Raw genomic sequence first — 21,049 nt, 5'->3', positions numbered from 1 at the left:
GTCGCCTGGAACTAGTGATTCGCAGTGGGCGAAGCTTCAGACTTGTCAAAACACTACCATGCGGACTGCGACGGGATGTCTACTGATGTCCCCACCTAACATTTACACGACGAGTCTCAGATGCTCCCTGTGAGGGAGTACAACAAACTGCTAGGCAAGCAGTTTCTGTAAGGGTGCTGCGTAGGTCCCACTCTTGCAGACACGTCAGGAGGCATTTCCTCAGTTACGCCGACGAGTTCCAAAACAAAACAGACCAACAATCACTGGGCCAGACAGTGTACAGACAGACAAGAAACGGCATTCATCGGGAGACATTTACCACCTTCTGAAGCTCCCGACCTTTGAATGCCGTTATCGGAGTCCAACTAACACTCGTTGCAGACGAAAAGCTGCAGCTTCCCCGTAACCTTGGCACAATTACGTTCTGGATACTGTAGCAGGTTAAACTCCTACTTATCCTGAATTAACTCCGACATACTAAACATATGTCCGGTATGTTTCACATGCCCCATCAAACCCACTCATCTAACACCTCTCTGCCTCTGGACCCAACCTGTCAAAACAGGAACCGTTAGATGAGCTAGACGAAGACGACGGGTGATTCACACTACACTGAAAGGGCAAAGTATACTGCTTCAGATGCCCAGATCCGGCAGTTTTGCTTGCTAACAAAGCCACCAAGATGAAAAACCCCTTCGGCTGGCTTTGCAAATAAATTTGCCGTATTTCCCAATGTTATTCCGCGGAGATATGATACTGACTTTCTGCCAAGATTACATATAGATTTGAAGTTTCACTTAATTTTGTTTTAATTAACTTATTTTTCTCTAAATTTGATACTGGCTGGGGAAAGCACCTTATTGCATTCGAAAGTTCGATTCGAAACGAAAATATTCAAAACAGGGAACACCTTTGCTTTCCTCTGTAATTTTTTATTCTAAATCATTTTTTTACAAATATTTAAATTTATAATTACTCTCCAACGCCATCTAATTCATTCAATTTCATCCAGTTACTTTAAATATGCAATTGAGACCAAAAAAATTTAGACTCCAAAAAATTGAATTCTTACGGATTAGCCTTTTACTTAAATGCGAGTTAGGAAAATAATTCAAATGACACTGCACTACTAAAACAACAACACCGCTGGGTCAGAATATATCAGCTCAGGCCTTGCGCCCTTTGAAAATTTCTTCTTTCTTTCTCTGTAAAACTCTGCTGATGAAGTAAATTGAATTCAAGGAATCCTGGAAATTACTTTTTAACCTAATCTACTTTGCTCAAATCATGTCTGTACCTGGAAAATTACAAAAGTTCCTTGATATAAAACAACTAGACTAGCCACCTATCACTTAGTTGTACGCTGACTTAATTGCCTTAAGTTTGTCGTGCAGATTTAAGTTCATTATAATTTCATTATGTCTAACCAGTGACTCAAAATACTCTCTCAAAAGGTAATACAAAGCAGTCAAATTAAATATCATTGATGGAAAAGTGTCAGGAGATGGGATTGAGATGCTTCGGTACCCAACATTGTAAAACAATGAAGTCATGGTTGATGATGGAAAAATGCTGCAAAACATTTATTCGTACACATTCAGCTCATAATATTGTTGCGGCAAAAGTAACAGTAAAAATCGTTTGTGTTTTTACTAATATTGCTGAAAACGAAATAAGATTGGTGGCGGGATGGCGAAAAATATCGACTCTACGTGAGGAACGCAACAAAGTAGCATCAGTCGCAAAATTTAAAAAATATTTGGCGCGTACACCCTTTTTGAGTTTTTGCCCAAGCTCCTCCTCCTATTTGTGGCGTGCCTCTTGATGTTGTTCCACAAATGGAGGGACCTACAGTTTGAAGCCGGCTCCGAACGGCAGATTTTTTTTACAAGGAGATTTTTCATGACAGAAATACACTCGGAGGTTTGCTATTGCCTGCCGAGGGGCGACAGCTATTGGAAAACACTTTTTCTTCATTTTGGTCTTTCACCGAGATTCGAACCTACGTTCTCCCTGAATTCGGAGTGGTAGTCACGCACCAAACCATTCGGATACGATACTAGACCACGATACTATGCCGAAATATTCAAGAGTCTTTGCATAAAAAAGTAAGTCCACAAACAGTCCGTCAACGTCGGCCTTGACTCTTATAGAAACGTATCTTAGTGACCGATTACAAACCGTATGTAGTGATAATACCATGTCAAACTTTCTCCCTGTAACCAGAGGTGTACCTCAAGGCTCTATCCTTGGCCTTCTTTTATTTGTCTTGTACATTAACGATTTGTTCGGTGTGATTAAATATAGTGATGTCCATGTACATATATGCTGATGACGTTCAATTATATGTTAGTTGTCCCATTAGCTGCATTGACATTTGCATAAGTAATATGAATTCTGACTTGAGCCTCACAAGCAAGTGGGCTTCTGAAAATGGGTTAATTCTCAATCCTGATAAGTCCCAATGCATCGTTATTTACAAAAAATATATCAAGCTCGATGGCTATACACAAGTCAAACTAAATGGCGCTGCGATTAAATATGTGGACAATGTTAAAAATCTAGGGGTTACATTTAATAGAACTTTGACATGGAGCAACCACGTTTTTACTGTCATAGGCAAAGTTTATGGTATGCTCCGAAATTTATGGACAACTCAATATTTTACACCAGTAAACACTCGACTGCTACTAGCTAAAACGTATTTGTTACCAACGTTACTGTATGGTTGCGAGTTATATACTCCTTGTGATAGTGTGTGTCGTAGCAAGCTTAATGTTTTTTATAACAACATTGCTAGATACGTGTACTGTAAAAAACGTTATGACCATATTACAGTATTTGCGAAAAAAATTGCTTCCGTATCCTTTAACGACTTGCTTAGGTTTAAATGTTTAGTTTTACTCCACAAGATTATAAACACTCAGAAACCCAGATACCTCAAAGATCGACTTATGCCTTCAAAGTCCTGCCGTTCGTTAAACTTAGTCCCGATGAAATACAGTTGTTTGGTGACTGAACGTCAATACTTTGTGTTCTCTGTCCGTCTTTGGAATACCTTACCTTACAAAATTAAACGTATAAAAGAAAGCTCGTGTTTCAAAAATAAATTGCTTCGCTATCTTGCCGAAAATTGCTGAATGTACTTTAAATCTCTTCCCATTAATCCCTTCTCCTGCTACTACTATTTTTTACCTTACTTTCCTTCTAATACTTTCTCCATCTTATACTTCTTTACTACTATCTGTAATTTTAATTCTAATTTTAGTTTTGATTTTACTGTTAATCCTTTTATGTAAAATATTCTTAAGGTCAATCATTGTAAAAATAACCTATGGTTGTATGTTTTGACTTTAATAATAAATAAATAAATAAAATAAAAATAAATAATTAATTGTCTGCATGGTTATCATAGCAGAGAGGCACGCCGCAGGTCCTACATTTCAGATATTAACAGAAAGAAAAGATTGGAGCTCGCCAAACGCTATATATTAGATTAGATATATTAGATTAGTCGAGATTTAATATTTTCGAATCAGATGGCTCTCCAAAAGTTTCGAGAAAAAACAATACAGAACTGAATGAAAAAAATCTTATTCCTGCCATTAAGCATGGATAAAATGGACAAACATCTGTATTTAAAAGCTTTGAAGAATAATTTGCATTATAGTGCCGTTAAACTTGAACAATGACCCAAAATACTCCCATCTCGTGCAAAAATGGCTTATTTACCACTTAGCAGCTTAAAACTCCACCTCAATCACCGAATCTGAACCCAATTGAGCATGTCTGGGAGCTCTTAGAAAGGAGAATCAGAGCAAAAAATAACGTCAAAGGCGTCATTAAAGACAGCTTTAAGTGTTGAGTGGGAGAAAATTGCAGCTAATGAAACCAAACTATTGGTAAAAGGTATGCACCGACGTTTGGAAGCAGTTATTAATAAAATATTTTTAATAAAATATTCCTTATATGGCTATGTACGAATAATATTTTTGCATTAACTTCTGACTTATTTCGTTATTACCTTAAGTTCTCTAATTCCAGAAATGAGTTTGGAAGTTGTTGTTTCTTAAGTACTGAATAAAAATATTTAAATTAAATACTTTATTCCTTTGTTTAAATCGTCCTAAGTATCGAGTGTATCTGTTTATAAACTTTGAGTGTGCGAATAAATTGTGTGATCAATGCAGTATAAAAGGCAACTCTAATTTAAAATACTTGAATTTTAACGATTTTTTAAGCTTAAAGAAACTGCTTGAATATCTACATTGCTGTGTATTTCTATTTTGTTTTTGTTTTTTTTTTGTTTTGCTGTCCCATTTGTCGCTAGCGTGTCTAACCACTAACCTGTAATTTATGCGATTTTCTAGTTTTTATTCCCCTGCACGCCCCACACTTTTCGACTTTTCCTTGTAGAGACTTAATACGAAATATATGGGGTAACGATTGTTAGTTACCCCCTTTCCGACCTCATAGGGTCAAAAGTACTTTAACGTTACATAGTGGAAATAATCGCTTGAAAATTCGCGTGCATCAGTTGTGAGTGAATATGGGAAGTGGCAAGATGGTCAGTGTTGTAGGGAGTAGAGTTGCAAAGTATTGCTCTCCTGTGATTTTCATGCCGTGAATGACAGTTTCGCATAGACGATCTAAATTGGCTTATAAATATGTATGTAAGTACATACGAGTATGTATGTAGAAAAGTTTGCTTGTTGCTTTTTTTGCCTCATTGTGTGGGTAGGCACTAGGTCATTGGAAGGCCCGAAGGGTTGACCAAATCACACTATCCATCTCAGTTTAGTGGCATAACTACCAAACGTTGACCGCGATAAATTCTTTCGCCGTTTCGTACATTTGTTGTTGCCTACCGTTGCTGTTGGCCATTGTTAAGAAAACAACCGTCAGTGTGTTCATAAGTTAGTTAAGTTTGTCAGTTAAGTCAGTGTAAAACGTCCGCCACTTAACTACAAGGAACAATGACGTACGATAGCGAATGACGAAAAATTAAACACAGTTGAACGAGGTAACGGCAATTAATAAAAATCGAGGCAATTACGGGACATGTTGCGCTTTTTTTCTTACCGAGGATTTTTACATCAGCAGTCTTACGAAGCTCTTTCAAAATAAGTATAGTAAGATTATGTTACAAGAGCAAATATTTTTAAGTAAAGGGTTTTTCAATAAGGGCGGGTAGATGTTGAAATAGAATAAAATGGCGTTTGCTGTGTGGCACGTAGCGCCGTCCTGCTGGAACCACATGTCGTCTAGGTCCATATGGTTCAATATGGGCCATAAGAAATTGGAAGGGCCACCACGTCTACCGAAAAATGGGTGCAATGCGCGCAACGTCATTTTGATAATAAAGTTTTATCATTTGGACGTGCTGTTCAATTGTGTAACCTGCCATGATGATTTGGCATAAACAACTGAATAATAAACAAAAGATTTGATAGATGTCACCAAATCAAAATTGCTGCCTCAGGGCGCCAAAATCGACCCGCGCCAATTGAAAAACCCTGTAGTTGAGACACAAAGAAAAAGAACAGAATCAAAAAAAGTTAATTTTATTTTCTCTTCACAGCTTCTCACGTATTTGCATACATTTTTGTAAGAAGTTTTTCAGCAAGAGCTTTTATTCTTGAATTTGACTCAGTCTTTGAGTAGATTCGACTACTTTTAAATTCATCTATTCAAAAACAAACTCCTCTTTGTTTTCTTTCATTACTTCTTTAAGTGAAATAACTCCGACTGTTGGCACATAAAACTATGCAGTTTATATTTACAAGAAAATCGATATATTATTTGCGCCGTAATGTAGTCGGTTAAGAAATTTATCAGTCTGAGTATCAAGTACTCAGATATACGAGCTCATACTGTATCACTATGAAAAGTTTAATATCTTACCAAAAATACCTAATTGCACTGAGCTAAATTCACTTCACTTTACATTAACTTTTGCAAAGAGCTCATTAAAGTCACAAATTCGCGCTGAAAATGCTATTAATGTTTTTGTTGGGGAACTCAGAGTTTGAAAATGTTGTGTTACTACCATATCTATACTTGAAAGAAATGACTCGCTTTTATAATTTAATTATTGAAGAAATATAATAGCAACTAGTTCGCTTCATAATTAAAAATTGAGTTGAAATTACATTTTATAAGTATGAAATGAATATTACTTTTTACTACAAAGTGGAAGCTACTTTAAAATGCAAGTGCAGCTAACTCAATGCTTCTTGCATTATTGCATGAGAAATTTACTTTGAGCGTTTCCATTTCTTGCTGAAGCTACCGTTTTTGGTAAATATTACATAATACATCAAAATTGAGATTCACTGACATGCAATACTGTAACAAAGTAGCAATTTCTCATTTTCTATGCTATAATGAATTACCTATTTTTGCCGCATAATTTTATTTGTACATCTGTGTACTCTCTCGTTCCAAAAAAATAACAACTACCTATTACAGATTTGCGCTCACATCTGTTTTATAACTGCGAGTATTAATGTGACGGTTATATGTAACAGCATAAAATATAATGTTAGATATAGACTGAAATGCTCCGAATGACGAGAGAAATGGTATGTCCGTACGTCCATGAGACGATAACTCGAGCAAAAATTAACTTACATATTTGAATAAAACTTGGTACACATATCACTTCTTCTTCAGGGTGAATAGTTATTGAACATTTTAATCAAAAAGCAAAAACGTGATATTTTTCTTATGCATAAATAATGCAAAATTACTCAAATTTGGTACAAATGAGGAACCAAATAAAATAAATTCGTCGCAAATTTAATTATGAACAATGTCCGGTGCCACGACTTAAATATTATTGAGCTCGGGTAAAAACCACGCCTACTTTTTATATGTTAAGGCTTGACATCCGATCGTTCTTCTGATGTTACAAGTTATAACTCTTATTGTCTATGAGTTTGCGTGTTTCCAAAAATTAGCAGCCAGCTCAAATTAAATTTAATAAAATGTGCGGGGGTATGTAAAGTTTAGTCTGGACTGAATTTAACACTTCTTAACTTTTTATCATAATTTTTGTTTTTGTTTTACCAATTGTAATACTAAAGGGGGTAATAGTGTATACTTATATACCAATGACTTAGAAAGGGTTGCATCAATCATAGCTAAATTAGGTTAACATGTTTACCTTCCACGATTTCTAATACAAAGGCATTTTATTTGGTACAATATTTAATTTTTTTATATTGAATGAGTCCGATGATTGTTGTTGTTGTTGTAGCAGTAAGAGAAGCCCCGTCAGTGTAGAGTAAATCATCGGTCGTCTTCGTCAGGCTCATCTAAAGGTAGGCCCAGGAAGCATGCTGTTTAGATAGGTTGGGTCCAGAGGGAGAGGGGTGTTAGATGAGTCGGTTTTAAAGGGCATGTGAAAAGGTGGTTAGTGTCATGCGGGGTGCCTTCACATGCCGGACATAAGTTAGGTATGTCGGGGTCAATTCCGGATAAGTAGGAGTTTAACCTGCTACAATATCCAGAACGTAATTGTACCAGTTTTACACGTGTCTCACGGGGAAGCTGGAGGTCTTAATCTGCAATAGGGGGTGGTTGGACTCCGATTACAGCATTCATAGGACGGGAGCTTAAGAAGGTGGTAACAGTCCCCCGGAGAATGTCGTTTAATGACTGCCTAAACACTGTCCGGTCCAGTGAGTCTCTGTTTGTTTTGTCCTGGATCTCGTTGGCGTAGTGTAGTAGGTGTCTCCTGACGTGCCTAGGAAGCGCCTCTGGGTCAAGCAGGTGTCTGCAAGGGTGAAACCTACGATGATTTAAAACGCTGGTTTCAAAAAACATAACACGCGTCGTACGTTACCGGAACGACCCGGATTTATATCCGGCCAGGGACTATCTTGATAACTCTTTGAACGTGTATATTTCTTTTACTTCGTGTTTTTGCTCGAACATTTTCAATAGGGTTGGCATCAGGCGACTGTAAGGTCAATCCAACATTTTAATTCCATTTTGCCGTTTCTACCCTACACACCTTCGATGCTTGCTATCGTTTTCTTCTTGTAAAATCCAAGATTGGCTGGTTCTTCCAAACACCTTCGCAGATCACGTTACTTATGCTTTTTGGTCAATTTTAGTCAAAACTGCATACAAATTGATCAGATAAACGGCCAAAAACGTTTTTTGGAGAATCAGCTTCAAACATGAACCTTTACTGGATGCTTAACAATTGTTCATATTGAAGTTGTCGATTATCAGCAGTGCACCAGGAGTGGCGTATGCAACTATTCGCACAAAAGTAAGATTTGCCCAATTCTGTTCTGAGTTTGCCTTAGCCCTTGCAAGTCTTTTATCAATCCATGATAAAGATGTATTTTTTTGGTCCTAATCCGTTAACGACTTATGTACGCTTTCTAAATTTCTCACAAAACTAACAAATTGCAAAACGCGTATTGCGACAAGAATAGGTCTATTTAGCAGCATTAACATTTTTTTATAACAGAACTCTATGTTTGAATTTTGACGGTCACGCTTCCATTAGACAGTGTAATACTTAAGAAAGGAAATGCTTCGTATTTTCTACGGAGCCATCTCAAAAATATGGTTTATGTAACTAAACCAGAAACAACTGAAGCTCTGAAAAAGAGCTCCAATTATGCCTGAATATCATTGAAAATTTCGCGAAAAGAATTGATATATGGAAGTGTGCAATTGGGAAATGTTAAATATCATTCAAAAATTATAAAATTCCCCCTACTGCATATGTATGTAAACAAAGAGATAAAGAGTTCTTATTTAAAGTATGTGTTTAGTTTTAATTTAAAAAAAGAAGCTCGAACCTGGAAATCCCTGTACAAATTTTCCTCCGAGAATTCCTGGGAGGATGAATACCAATAATTAAATACCGATAATGAATATAAAATATTTTGATCCATTCAATCTTAAATCAAGCAGTTTCTATAGAACTAATAAAAATATAATAGTATGTTTCACTTTTCCATTTCTTCATCTCAGTTGTAAATTCTTTTCGCTTCGTTTATATCCATTCATCCGTAAGTCCAACTCCACCTATGTATTTGACTTTTAATCTTCTCAATTACAATTAAGTGCTTTTATTCGCTGTTTGTCGAGTTATCCGTTTATAATTTGAATACCCGTTTGTTGTTGTCTATTTGCGCAAACAAACAAATAACAACAAAAGTACCATTAACAATATAGACAAGTATAAATCTTTGACTTCCTTGCTGGTCCGCGTGATGATGAATGAATAGACGAATGGCTGGCTGGCTGGTCGCTTAGCTGATTGACTAACGCGTGGCCCCTAGTTGGGAACCAGCTAGCTTGATTCGCTGTTAATTAACGAAGTAAATTTCGCTAAGTATGTATATACAGTTATTTAAGTAAGCTGCCTGATGCGAATGACATGTCTACGCCTGTAGATTTTCGTACCTTTTATCTTTTTATATATTTAGCAACGGTTTTATAGGCACTTCACTTATTGCAGAGCTCATTATTCTCTTCGCAAATGTTAAATGACTTAATGAGTATTAGGTAATTAATTAAAGTAAGGTGGTCTCATTATGAATTGACGATTTGGTTGCATGCATTTGTTTGTTTTTGTTTTTGTGTTAATTAAATGGATTATTAATAATTGCGGACAGGACATGGCGTCATTTTGTCTGAAACTTCGTTTGGTATCAATTCCGAATTCTGGCATACACAGCCGTACTCGTATTAGTTAGCGCGGATATCAAATTCAGCTGTCAAAATTAACAGTTCAAAATTATGTTAGGCTTATGTAAATATTAGAAATGCATAGAAAATTGTGCAGTTCCAATAAATTTGAATAAAATTTTATGAACATTTTTAAGGTGCTTTCAACTATCGTGATTTTATACAATGCAGAATTTTAAGAATCACTACAAAAATACGAGGTGTGTTGAAAGTGTTTGTGGGTTTAGGATACCCTAAAAGGTGGTTTGAATTTTTATATATTAGTTAGTTACGTCAATTCTCTCTAAAAGTTTTTATGTTTCTAAGCAACACTTAATGATGCAGTTTGTTGTATAGACTATGCAAAAAATATCTGCTGTGACGTATGTAATTCAACAGCTGATTCAGTCAAATTCATTGAGAAGCGGCTATAACTTCGATCTTAGGCGATGTAAGCGGCACTTAAGAAAAAGTTTTGTGTACATGATTTTCTTGCTATTTTTTGCTAATTTCTCTTTATCTTTTAAACTTAATTTATTTCTCCCCCATTTTTGGCCACTACTGATTTTTAGTTTACATTACACATACACATGAGCGCAAAGCTAAGTATTATTTAGGCAGCATAGCATGGCAATGATCTTTTGACTTCCGCATTTGCCTTGGCTTATCTTTCATCGGATGTGAGTCGTGCGTTGTCCATAAAACGGTTAAGCGATTGGGCGTGTGCGTACTCTATACTGTGCAATAAGAAAGGAAAATACATACAATAATACTAATGCTGGCAACAAGAAAAACAGCAATGACAGCGGATATACAAATGTTGTCCAACAAAAAAATGCTGCTGCCTCACAGTCCCATAAGTGAATTGGGTCATTGTAAAACAGCAAGAGTAACATGCGTAGTGTAGGTATGGGGGCGACGGCGGCAAGGGCATCGACATCGGCGGCCTATTACCATTGATGTTATTCAGCTATTGTTGAGTAGTTACTCGACTGGGCGTTACTGCTCTGTCATGCAAATGTCAAGGAACTTTGCACTGTGGAATATTTTCCGCTTCATATTTTTTCTTCTTATTGTTTGTAATTTTCATATTACTTATGCTTATGTTTGGTTTTTTGTTATTTCTTAATTTGCTTTTATTGCTTTTCAGATACACAGAGCATCATCGACGAAGGTAAGCTGAGTACTAGAGGATTGTCAGCAATTTATTCTTTATAATTTTTTATTCTTTTTTATATGTGTATGTAAATATGTGCTGACTAATATTGAATACTCTCAATTAACTGCATTGAATGTTGCTTGCTGCTTGTTGAAAGAACTGTGTGGTGTGTGTGTTGACTGCCTAGGTTAACCTGGTCATAATAACAAGTGTTTTGTCACAAATTGGCACAATTAGCGGACCCACCTGGGTCATTTCGTCATTGTTAGTTCTTTAAGTGTATATTTGTGGCAATTTTAAAATATTCACCTGTTTGGGCGGTATATAGTATTTAACTTGATGTGTTGTCCCGTTCTTGTTCTCGTCCTCGGTTTGGTTAAATTTTTGTCTTTGCTTTTCCTGTGTAAATTTTGTTATCATATCTCAATTGTGATATTGTTTATATATAAATATAATACATTTACATGTATGTATGTATATAATTTTGTTCATATAATGGTTTTTTACAAGAGCTAATGGAATTGAGATAAATATCTATATGTATGTATGTAAACAAACGTGTGATGTAGACAGAAATGTGCTAAATAATGAGAGGAACCAACGAATAACTCGAGCAGATATCGATCGGAAATCCAATCAGTAGAAACCTTTTTGGTATAGTGGCAGCTGGGCATTCCAAATAATAGTAGAAAAAAATGTCACGAATGTAGGAATATGAGATTGCGCCGATTGAAGCTCTAAAATTATCATAACTTTGCCGTGACCAAAATGGAGATGAGCTTAGTGAGAACTAAGAAGAGTTTACACTCTTTGCCCAGATGTAGTAAACAAAACTGAAAAGTTAGATTAGGTTGATGAAAACAATATGTGTAAGAGAAAGGATAATGAAGATAAATTTTAAAAAAGTCATGCAAAACTTTTATTCAACTATAATTGAATCATGATACAAAACTCCAATTTGGCAAGGTGTATTAAGCAAATTGAAATCAATTTCTGACTTACGCTTATTTGCCAATTAAAACGTAACATTAAACCTTAAATTAAATTATTGATCCGTGGCTAGAAACAATATATGGTATGCTTATCTAGCTGAAGAGCTTACTTATCACATTGGGCTTATGGAGTGCTATTGACCGATGAATCTACAGAAACAGAACCCGAGAAGTCGGCCATTAAGAACTTTATCATGGCAAAAAGTGATTGTGCTATTTTTGGCGCTCTGTATAAACCAGGCACAGCCTGCTGACAGGTTAATATGTTTAAAAAGAAAAACCGTTACAAATTCAGAAGCAGCGAAAGGTTTTCGGTTCAATTGAATGGCAGTTTTTTTATAAATTTGAAATATGTTCTCATACAAATTTAAAGTTGCTACTGGCAATGACTTAATGCAATAACAAACCGTGTCGAAAAACGTATTGAAAGAAAATTGCCATATATTTCAATTTCGCAAGTCCAACAGCTGATTCTGATGACTTTAGAAACTGAGTAACGGCGCCGTGATATGCGCGACCTTCTGTATTTTCTCAATCGTAAGAAATTACTTAATTAACATAAAATTAGTAGTGGGTATGGATGATTTAGATGATAGAATGCGTTTATATAACATTTTTGTAAAACGGCGTGGCATCATCTTTCTTTATATGACATTACCTGACCATGACACTTCACTGAAAAAGGGCGTCCGGTATATTTATCGATTCCTCCCATACTATCACTCTTCATAACTTTTTTTGTATTCATTTCATAGCAAACCGAGATACCGTACCTTTTACTGTTGTTGCTGTTGTTGTTATTGTCTTTTTAATCCTTCATAAAAACACTAACCTCTTCATTGCCTTTAAATTTACTAATTCAGATTATCTCTTTCCCTTACTTTTCCAGGTGAACGGTGATGAGAGTTGGCAATATGAGGATATAACCTTGGAGCGCGGCAATTCTGGTCTTGGATTTTCGATTGCAGGCGGTACAGATAATCCTCACATCGGCACGGATACATCCATCTATATAACGAAACTTATACCGGGCGGTGCCGCTGCCGCAGACGGTCGTTTGGCCATTAACGATATCATTGTGTCAGTGAACGATGTTTCTGTGGTGGACGTGCCACATGCGTCCGCTGTGGATGCACTGAAGAAAGCCGGCAATGTGGTGAAATTGCATGTGAAAAGAAAACGTGGAGGCGGTGGCGGTGGCGGTGGTGCTGTTGCTGACACTAATACAGCAACTTCTGCCACCTTGCCGCGTAGTGCTGCCCCAGCAGCGGCTAGTGCTCCTACAGGCCCAAAAGTAGTTGAGATTGATTTGGTGAAAGGAAGCAAAGGCTTGGGCTTCTCCATTGCCGGTGGTATTGGTAATCAGCATATACCGGGCGATAACGGTATCTATGTAACGAAAATAATGGAAGGCGGTGCCGCCGCGGTAGATGGACGCCTGTCGATCGGCGATAAACTGATTGCGGTGCGCACCAATGCGGTATGTTAATATTATTTTGTATTAGTCGCGTATATCTCATTAATTATAAATTTCTCTTGCAGGCCGAAACCAATCTGGAGAATGTGACACATGAGCAGGCGGTTGCCACACTCAAGTCAATTACGGACAAAGTAACTCTGATCGTTGGCAAAACGCAACACCAAGTCAGCTCATCACAGTCACAATTCGGTCAAATAAATTCGCATTCAACAGGTGCGATTAATAATATTGGAAAAACAGTTGTTGATTTTGCTCGCTCACCATCACCCCAAATCATCACCACGAATAACAACAATGCCAGCCACACAGCTACCACCAACAACATCAACAACAATATTCAATCCTCAGTACCCGCCTCCTCCACAGCAGCTGGTGTTGTAGCAACAGCATCCAGATCCCATTCACCTTTGCCTCGTAAGACAAAACATACATACAAACATACATGCATACTCATATCAGGAAAAAAAACCATATACAAACAGCAATATACTACTTAGCTTCGAAGATAAATCATTTCAAGCTGATTTATTTAAAGTTAGCACTACAAAAACAAAGTTATTGCTATTGTAGTTAGGCATACAAACATACATACATGTCTTATACTATATTTTATATATAGTTCGAGCCATTTATCCATTTGTTAGCACACTTTTGGAAACAAATGTTGGGTAGAGTGATTGCCTTCATCAGATATAGAAAAAATTTAGCACCGGAATGGAAAAAAAAACTCTTCGTTGTTTGACGAGAAAATCAAGTAGAAGTTCAGTGGGAATTGAATAAAAAGTAGAGCTTACAAAATACGTGTATATATGATGACCGAGAATGACCTTTTGCAACCTATATTTTGTAGGCAAGCTCTAAGTGGCAACCACCGACAGACCACTAATAAACGTATAAGATTTCGTTCAGTAAATGCTTGATCGCCTGTTTTTACACATGGTTTTTTTTTTTAATTTTCGCAATTTGCAAACTGGTAGGGTACAGTGCACTAGACAGGACTAGTTTACTGGGGCGCCAACCCTTTGTCGGGGAAAAACTCGAGTCATTCCGCTAACGTAGAACCGGCTGCAGACTTGTATGTGTGGTGTGCTTCATAAAAGCTGTCTTAGACAATCTACTTACGCTATGTCGTGGCCTAATCGTCTATGATGTTAACGCAAAACAAATATTTAAAAATTTAATAAAAACTAGCATTATTGGAAACAAATTTCCACCAGTCAGATGTCCATGTTGGTAGTTCCAAAATCAGCAAAATGAAATCTATGTGGTGCATTGGGTTCGTTTGTGGTTGTAGATAAATAAATGTAAGATAAGTAATTCGAATGAGAAATGAGATAGCCGAATGGGTTGGTGCGTGATTACCATTCGGAATTCACAGAGAGGTCGTTGGTTCGAATCTCGGTGAAAGCAAAATTAATAAAAACATTTTTCTAATAGCGGTCGCCCCTCGGCAGGCAATGGCAAACCTCCGAGTGAATTTTTGCCATGAAAAAGCTCCTCATAAAAATATCTGCCGTTCGGAGTCGGCTTGAAACTGTAGGTCCCTCCATTTGTGGAACAACATCAAGACGCACAGCACAAATAGGAGGAGGAGCTCGGCCAAACACCTAACAGAAGTGTACGCGCCAATTAAAAAAAAAAAAAATATGTATTTTATTATATACATATATACAGGTTATACATGTTACCATATATATTTGTCTGTTCGTTCATCTGCAAACAACACACATGATGCACTGCTTCCATATAACGATAATTTTCAAAAATTTGTGTCATCATCAACTTCAAGTTAATATGTACTTCAAATTACAAAATTACTATCCCAATTTGATGTAGACTGACCGTTTGATCTCATTTAAGTGTGACTTAAGTTCTAATGAAAATGCGAAACAACGAGACGAATCTTTAACATTTTGAGGAAAATATATATTTTTTATTAAACGTATTAAAGAGCACAATGCTAAGTTTGAATATCTGTACTAGCTCTAAGGGACAAACAACTGAAGAATTATTTTTAAAAAAAATTTAAAATACGAAACCATGAAGTCAGAAAAAATCCATCAACTGGCCGATATGACAGCTCAGATATGGAACTTCGCTATTTAAAAAGTAATTTCCATTTATGCTCTGGTCGTAAAAATACACATAGGAACTGATCGCTGTGTAGTATAATTCATAAGTACAATAACTTTTGATGTTTGCAATCACTCTTTAGGTTTCACCCATTTGTTTATACATATGTACATAGACATAGACATAGTACACTACAACATGAGGGCCATATACACAAATAATTAGCCTTTGAATTTAATGCTTCTAGCGGTTTTTTCTTTTTGTTTCCGTAAACTTCTCTGTGAGCAGCGCTTATGTTGCACATTCGTTTTCATTTAACTAGCGCTAGCTTTCAAATAGAAATATGTATTTTTATATTCACGAAATTATTTACGCATGCTCAAGCTCAATTTATGTATGCAAATAGCTTGCAAAAGGCTGTATTAATTTTACTTTTTCTCCAATCCGTCTAAGTGCAAAACAAATATGTATGCATCTACTGTACAAAACTCAACTTGTTCGTTACTCGAATGGTGTCACGTATTTTGCATTAGCGCGCACTGCGTGCATGGATATGCCAATGCTACTTTATTAGTCCCCTGCAGCTTATGAAAAGTTATTTGAAATTGGTTACAAATACTTAAGATGTTTATGTTCTCAATTTGTTTGCTTTGGTTATGCGGCCAATAGCACGTTGCGGAAGCTACACAAGAAATTGTGGAATCGCCTTTTATTTTCTATTTATATCCGCCCAAAAGGAATTTTACTTAGGATTTGTTTTTTACATTTAAGTCTTTCCAATAGTTAACGATATAAATATGAACTTACAAATGTATATTTTTCTTCTTAATCTTATTTATAATCCGCAAATCACATTAATTCTTTCACCTGTTTTCATCCTCGTATCTTCACATTTCTTCTCCAAAAACATACATCCGAAAAAACTAAAAACATACATTCGTACAAATTCGTGTTCTGTTGTACAAATGCCAAAATTCCATCGAAATGCAATGTTTGTGTGTGCGTGTTGTGTTCAATTATTCGTCGGATTTTTTGATAATTATGCGAATTATAGAACCAGCATCTAGGTATGCGTCATCGAATGTACTGGCCACTGTGCCACCTGGAACGCCACGTGCCGTCAGCACTGAGGATATTACTCGGTAAGTGCACTCACTAATTGAATTGTATATGTACAAGATGGCGCCAAATTAGTCAAAATTTTTGGTTTTGAATAATTTTTTTTACCATTGCTTGAGCTGTCTAGTTTACAAGTATCCAATATGATTGGCGTACGGCACCATATGCAAAAATTATAAATTTTCTGATGCAGTGATTAACTTTGCACCACCTTGTCTATACTATACTATGACACTATACTATATACTACATATATATTCGTTAAGTGCATTATAATTTGTGTATTGGTGTTTATTATATTTATGTATCGTTAAATTAAGCGGTGTGTCGTAGGGCAAACAATCACAAATTGAACTTTTTATGTCAGGTATAAACAAATAGAAATTATTTAGTAAATTATTGCTTCATACGGACTTAACGCGAATCAAAGAATGCAATTTTATTGACGTGTAGACTGTTTGCAAACAAGAAAGAGGAAACCCAAGACAACCTGTGGGTAGTTTTATATGACAATTATATAGAAGGGTCAATAACAAATTCGCTGAAATCAATGACGGAACGCAAAAAACGGATATATAATCTAAAAGAGGTTCCACAAAGTACTGAAAAATACTTTTTAGAATATGCAATGTTATGTTAATGTCGCCGCCTTAGCCGAGTGCGTTTATGCTTGATTTTTTTTCCCAATAACATTGCCAAGAAAAGCTTATCAAAAAATATGTGCCAATTATATAAGTATATCTAATTATATAAGCATATCTAATATATAAAAAATTAATGTTTGTTTGTTTGCGTGTCTATCCAGTATATACTCCTATATTTTTGGTGCATTGTTGTAGGTATTCCAGGGATGGTTTATAAATTTATTTAGACCCTTTAAGTGGTGCTAAATTGGGTCAAAATGGGTTACGAAATGTCCACACCAACATTTTATAACAAATTTGTAATGAACTGTAAACACATCAACTTTGTCATAAGGGGGCGTCCATAAATTACGTGAGGTGTTTTTTTAAATTTTCTGACCCTCCCTCACCCCTGGGGAGATGTCGTGAGATTTTATTCAACCCCTTTCCCCATCCCCCAATCTCACGTGAGATTTTTCAAAATGTGGGTTTCTTATGTAAACGCGTTGGATTGTTATTGTAAAAAGAAAAAAAATTGCTTCGTGCTTTTATTTACGACTAGTTAAGACTAGTAATCAATATTGCTGAGAGTTATAAGAGTTATGACTGTATAGTAACTCTTAATAAAAATTTGTTGACATTCGCGCTCGTTAAAAAACTAAAAACAAAAAAAAAAATAAAATAGGCACGCATAAAAATGAATCAACTGCAATATGCCTGGAGTAAATATTGGCTCTCTCTAACGTGCTCAGTATACCATTCTTCGGCTGGCAGGTCTGGAACGCTGGAAGTGTCATTATTCGGGTCTTTATATTTAATGCACACTGCAGACCATATTTCAGCCAAAATATCCCCTGCCTTTTTGAAATTATCCTCGTCAGGCCCACCGTGACGGTTATAAGAACAAGTTTAACTTTGCCGTCTATATTCTTTATAAATTTTGAAAAAGACTCAATTGTTAAAAGAGTGTCCAAGTCTTGAGCGTGACTAGTTGCAGTTGACGAAGAGTGCTTGCCACTTCGTATTGCTATATAAGTTGCTCCACTATATGAAACAACTTGCTAAAGTAGACCGAACTTTCCTCTCAGTGGATTCCCTGAGAAGCCGTTCAATCTCATGTTTAATGTGATGTATTAACTCTTCTTTCTTCGGGAATTTTTGCTTCGCAGTATTCCATAATTTTATCACATCGTCGTGGCAGGACTTCTTCGTCTTATGGACGTATCTTTTGACGTATGCGTTATAAAAATCTTGATAACTTATTTTAAATTAGTAAGAGCATGAACTGAGTCGAGTAAAACATTTACAAGGATAAACAAAGAAGGTTGGAACCTGTCCGTGTGTCGCTGCCACTCAGCTCGTACGCTCTTGTTCATCGAGTCGCGCGTTCGGCTGATAGTGGCGCGAAAACAAACGACGGGCTACACTGTACAGTAAATTCAGATTAAATTGAGCTATTTGGTATAAAACAAATATGGTGGTTTGACAGTAGTAATGTATAACGCCGAAGTATGAATGAAATTATTTTCTTTCGAACGAATTAGTGAATGATCTTAATCATACTACGATTACGCTTAAGATTAAATCTTAAGCATGTACAATCTGGATAATGGACCAAAATAGTATAATTTTTTTTTGTTTCAATCAGAAAACAAATTGCGTGATATTTGCCGAGACCCCCCCTCTCTCCAACGTAAGATTAGATGAGATTTGACTCGACCCCCTCCCCCCTTAAACATCTCACGTAATTTATGGACGCCCCCTAACGACGGAGTAGAGCATACCGTGTTTTTGCTGGTATATACACGTTCTAGTGAGCCCGTCCCACGAGGGGACCAAGCTTCTTGCAATGTTTCATTGCATACTTTCAGGCGGGATACTTCGAAATTAAATATAATTACATAAGGGCCAGGACGCTTGTCTTACTTCGTAAATATATATATGTATATATATATGTATGTACATACAGCCGTGTTCACAATAATAGCACGGCAAAATTTAGCCAAGTTGTAACTATTTACAATATTTGATTTTTTTTGCAGCTGATGGCCTCGGTAACGAATGCTCAAATAAATAAATCTAAATAATTATAATAATATTTATTTTTGATGTAATAACGTCTTATAATTCGATGTAGCCGGCTGCACGCACTAAAAAATGCTCATGCGGCGTTATCTTTTCATGCGTCGTTACCTTGCTTGAACTACAAGAGAGAGCGTGGAATGAACGACAAAGATACACAATCGGCCCCCGCGTTCGGCAACGTTCGACATCTGGCTCTCTCTTGCTTGAGTGAGAATATACTATATATGTATGTATATGCGCATATGTATATAAATTCACATATTTGTATGTATTTGCATATGCCTTCTTTCTGTGTGCATGGTAATGAACCATTTCTCTGTTGAGAATTGGACGATATTAGGAAAAGTAGGAAATGAAAGGGAGTGTTTCGAGTGTAATCTGTCAAATCGATGATGGTGCCTCTTAGTGTTGTTGACTTATTAACGTCCGATGAACAATCGAAATTGAACATATCTTTTATGAATTTGATAAATGTTTCCTAATTTTTCACGTTTGTGTAAATGTAACTTGATCAATTCCATTGCGATTCCATTTCCCTCCTTCTCTATATCCATACAAAATATCTGTCAAACAAATAAAATTAAAATTTTTTTTTGAAAAATGCAACCATTCCATCAGTATTTTCTTATGACGTTGTCACGTTAAACTATTGTCAGTAAACCGACTTTACAGGCAACCTCTTTTTTAAAAATATATAGGTTATACTACAACGATTCCATCAGTATCAGTGAGTACGAGGTATGTTCAAGTGAAGGTTTCACATTTCGCGGACTACATACACTCGACTTTCGATTATTATTATTTTTATGTTGATACACTCGTCTCGAAGATGTGTTCACAGTTTTAACAATATAGCATGTTTAGTTTGGTAGTGAGAGGGATAAATAAGACGATTTTCTGCTATCGACTCTTTGCTCTCCTTCCATTGGGACAATTGGGCTTTGGCTTCGATGTGTTATTATTGTGACCACGTATTATTATTGTTTTTGGTCAAAATTCAGCAATTTTGGAACGAACTTCGCTGCCACACGCTTCATCCCCGAAAGTTCCGAAAAAATTGCATGGCATGAGTCAACCGATTTGCCGACACCCTCAGCAACTTCTCTAATTGTGATTTGACGATTCTCCATAACAATTTTCTTCACTTTCTCAACATTTTCATCGGTTGTTGATGAGCTGGGGCGTCCAGGGCGAGCATCGTCATTTAAATCTTCTCGACCTTCTGTGGAAAGCTTGTACCACTTGAGAATATTTTTTTGACTCAGAGTACTCTCACCGCATGCCACTGTCAACATTTCAAGTGTTATTGAGCACTTATGTAATCCCATTTTTTACACAAAATTTGATGCAACTTCTTTGATCCATTTTAGTTAAGTTAGATTCTTTCAGCAGCTGTAAATAAATAAAAAATAAATAAATATTTGGCGCGTACACTTTTGTTAGGTGTTTGGCCGAGATCTTCCTCCTATTTGTGGCGTGCGTCTTGATATTATTCCACAAATAGGGGGACCTACTGTTTTAAGCCGGCTCCGAACGACAAATGGGTTTTTATGAGGAGCTTTTTCGTGCCAGAATTACAATCGTGCCATTGTCTGCCGAGGGCCGGCCACAATTAAAAAAAATGTTTCATTTTGTTGTTTCATGTACGGAAGACATTCCACAAATGCAGAAAATAAATGGAATTTAAATGAATTAAATCAATCCAAATGCATCATTATTTTTTCGATATAAGCTTGAAAGCGTAGAGAAAAGGCTATGTTTAACCAAGTTGTCCTGCAAAATTAATGTGCGTCCAGATCTCGAAGTTATGGTCGTGCGC

The 21,049-nt window shown here is 36.3% G+C and overlaps 1 protein-coding gene across 18 annotated transcripts in view; it reads left to right on the top strand.

Moving 5' to 3' along the window:
* The window catches only part of LOC129237256 (disks large 1 tumor suppressor protein), a 182,237-nt gene that overhangs the window by 123,868 nt on the left and 37,320 nt on the right, over positions 1-21,049 (top strand). For 17 of the 18 annotated variants that reach the window (XM_054871871.1, XM_054871869.1, XM_054871872.1 and 14 more), the window contains 3 exons: positions 12,740-13,330; positions 13,393-13,744; positions 16,458-16,545. In XM_054871871.1, the coding sequence (XP_054727846.1) occupies positions 12,740-13,330; positions 13,393-13,744; positions 16,458-16,545 (1,031 nt within the window). The remainder of the gene's footprint in view (positions 1-12,739; positions 13,331-13,392; positions 13,745-16,457; positions 16,546-21,049) is intronic. The other variant, XM_054871866.1, reaches the window with a different exon arrangement.

The sequence above is a fragment of the Anastrepha obliqua genome, chromosome 2 (genome assembly GCF_027943255.1).
Source record: "Anastrepha obliqua isolate idAnaObli1 chromosome 2, idAnaObli1_1.0, whole genome shotgun sequence".
Taxonomy (NCBI): Eukaryota; Metazoa; Arthropoda; class Insecta; order Diptera; family Tephritidae; genus Anastrepha; species Anastrepha obliqua.
The sequence above is the reverse complement of the archived record's forward strand: the minus strand, read 5'-3'. Positions and strand labels throughout refer to the sequence as shown.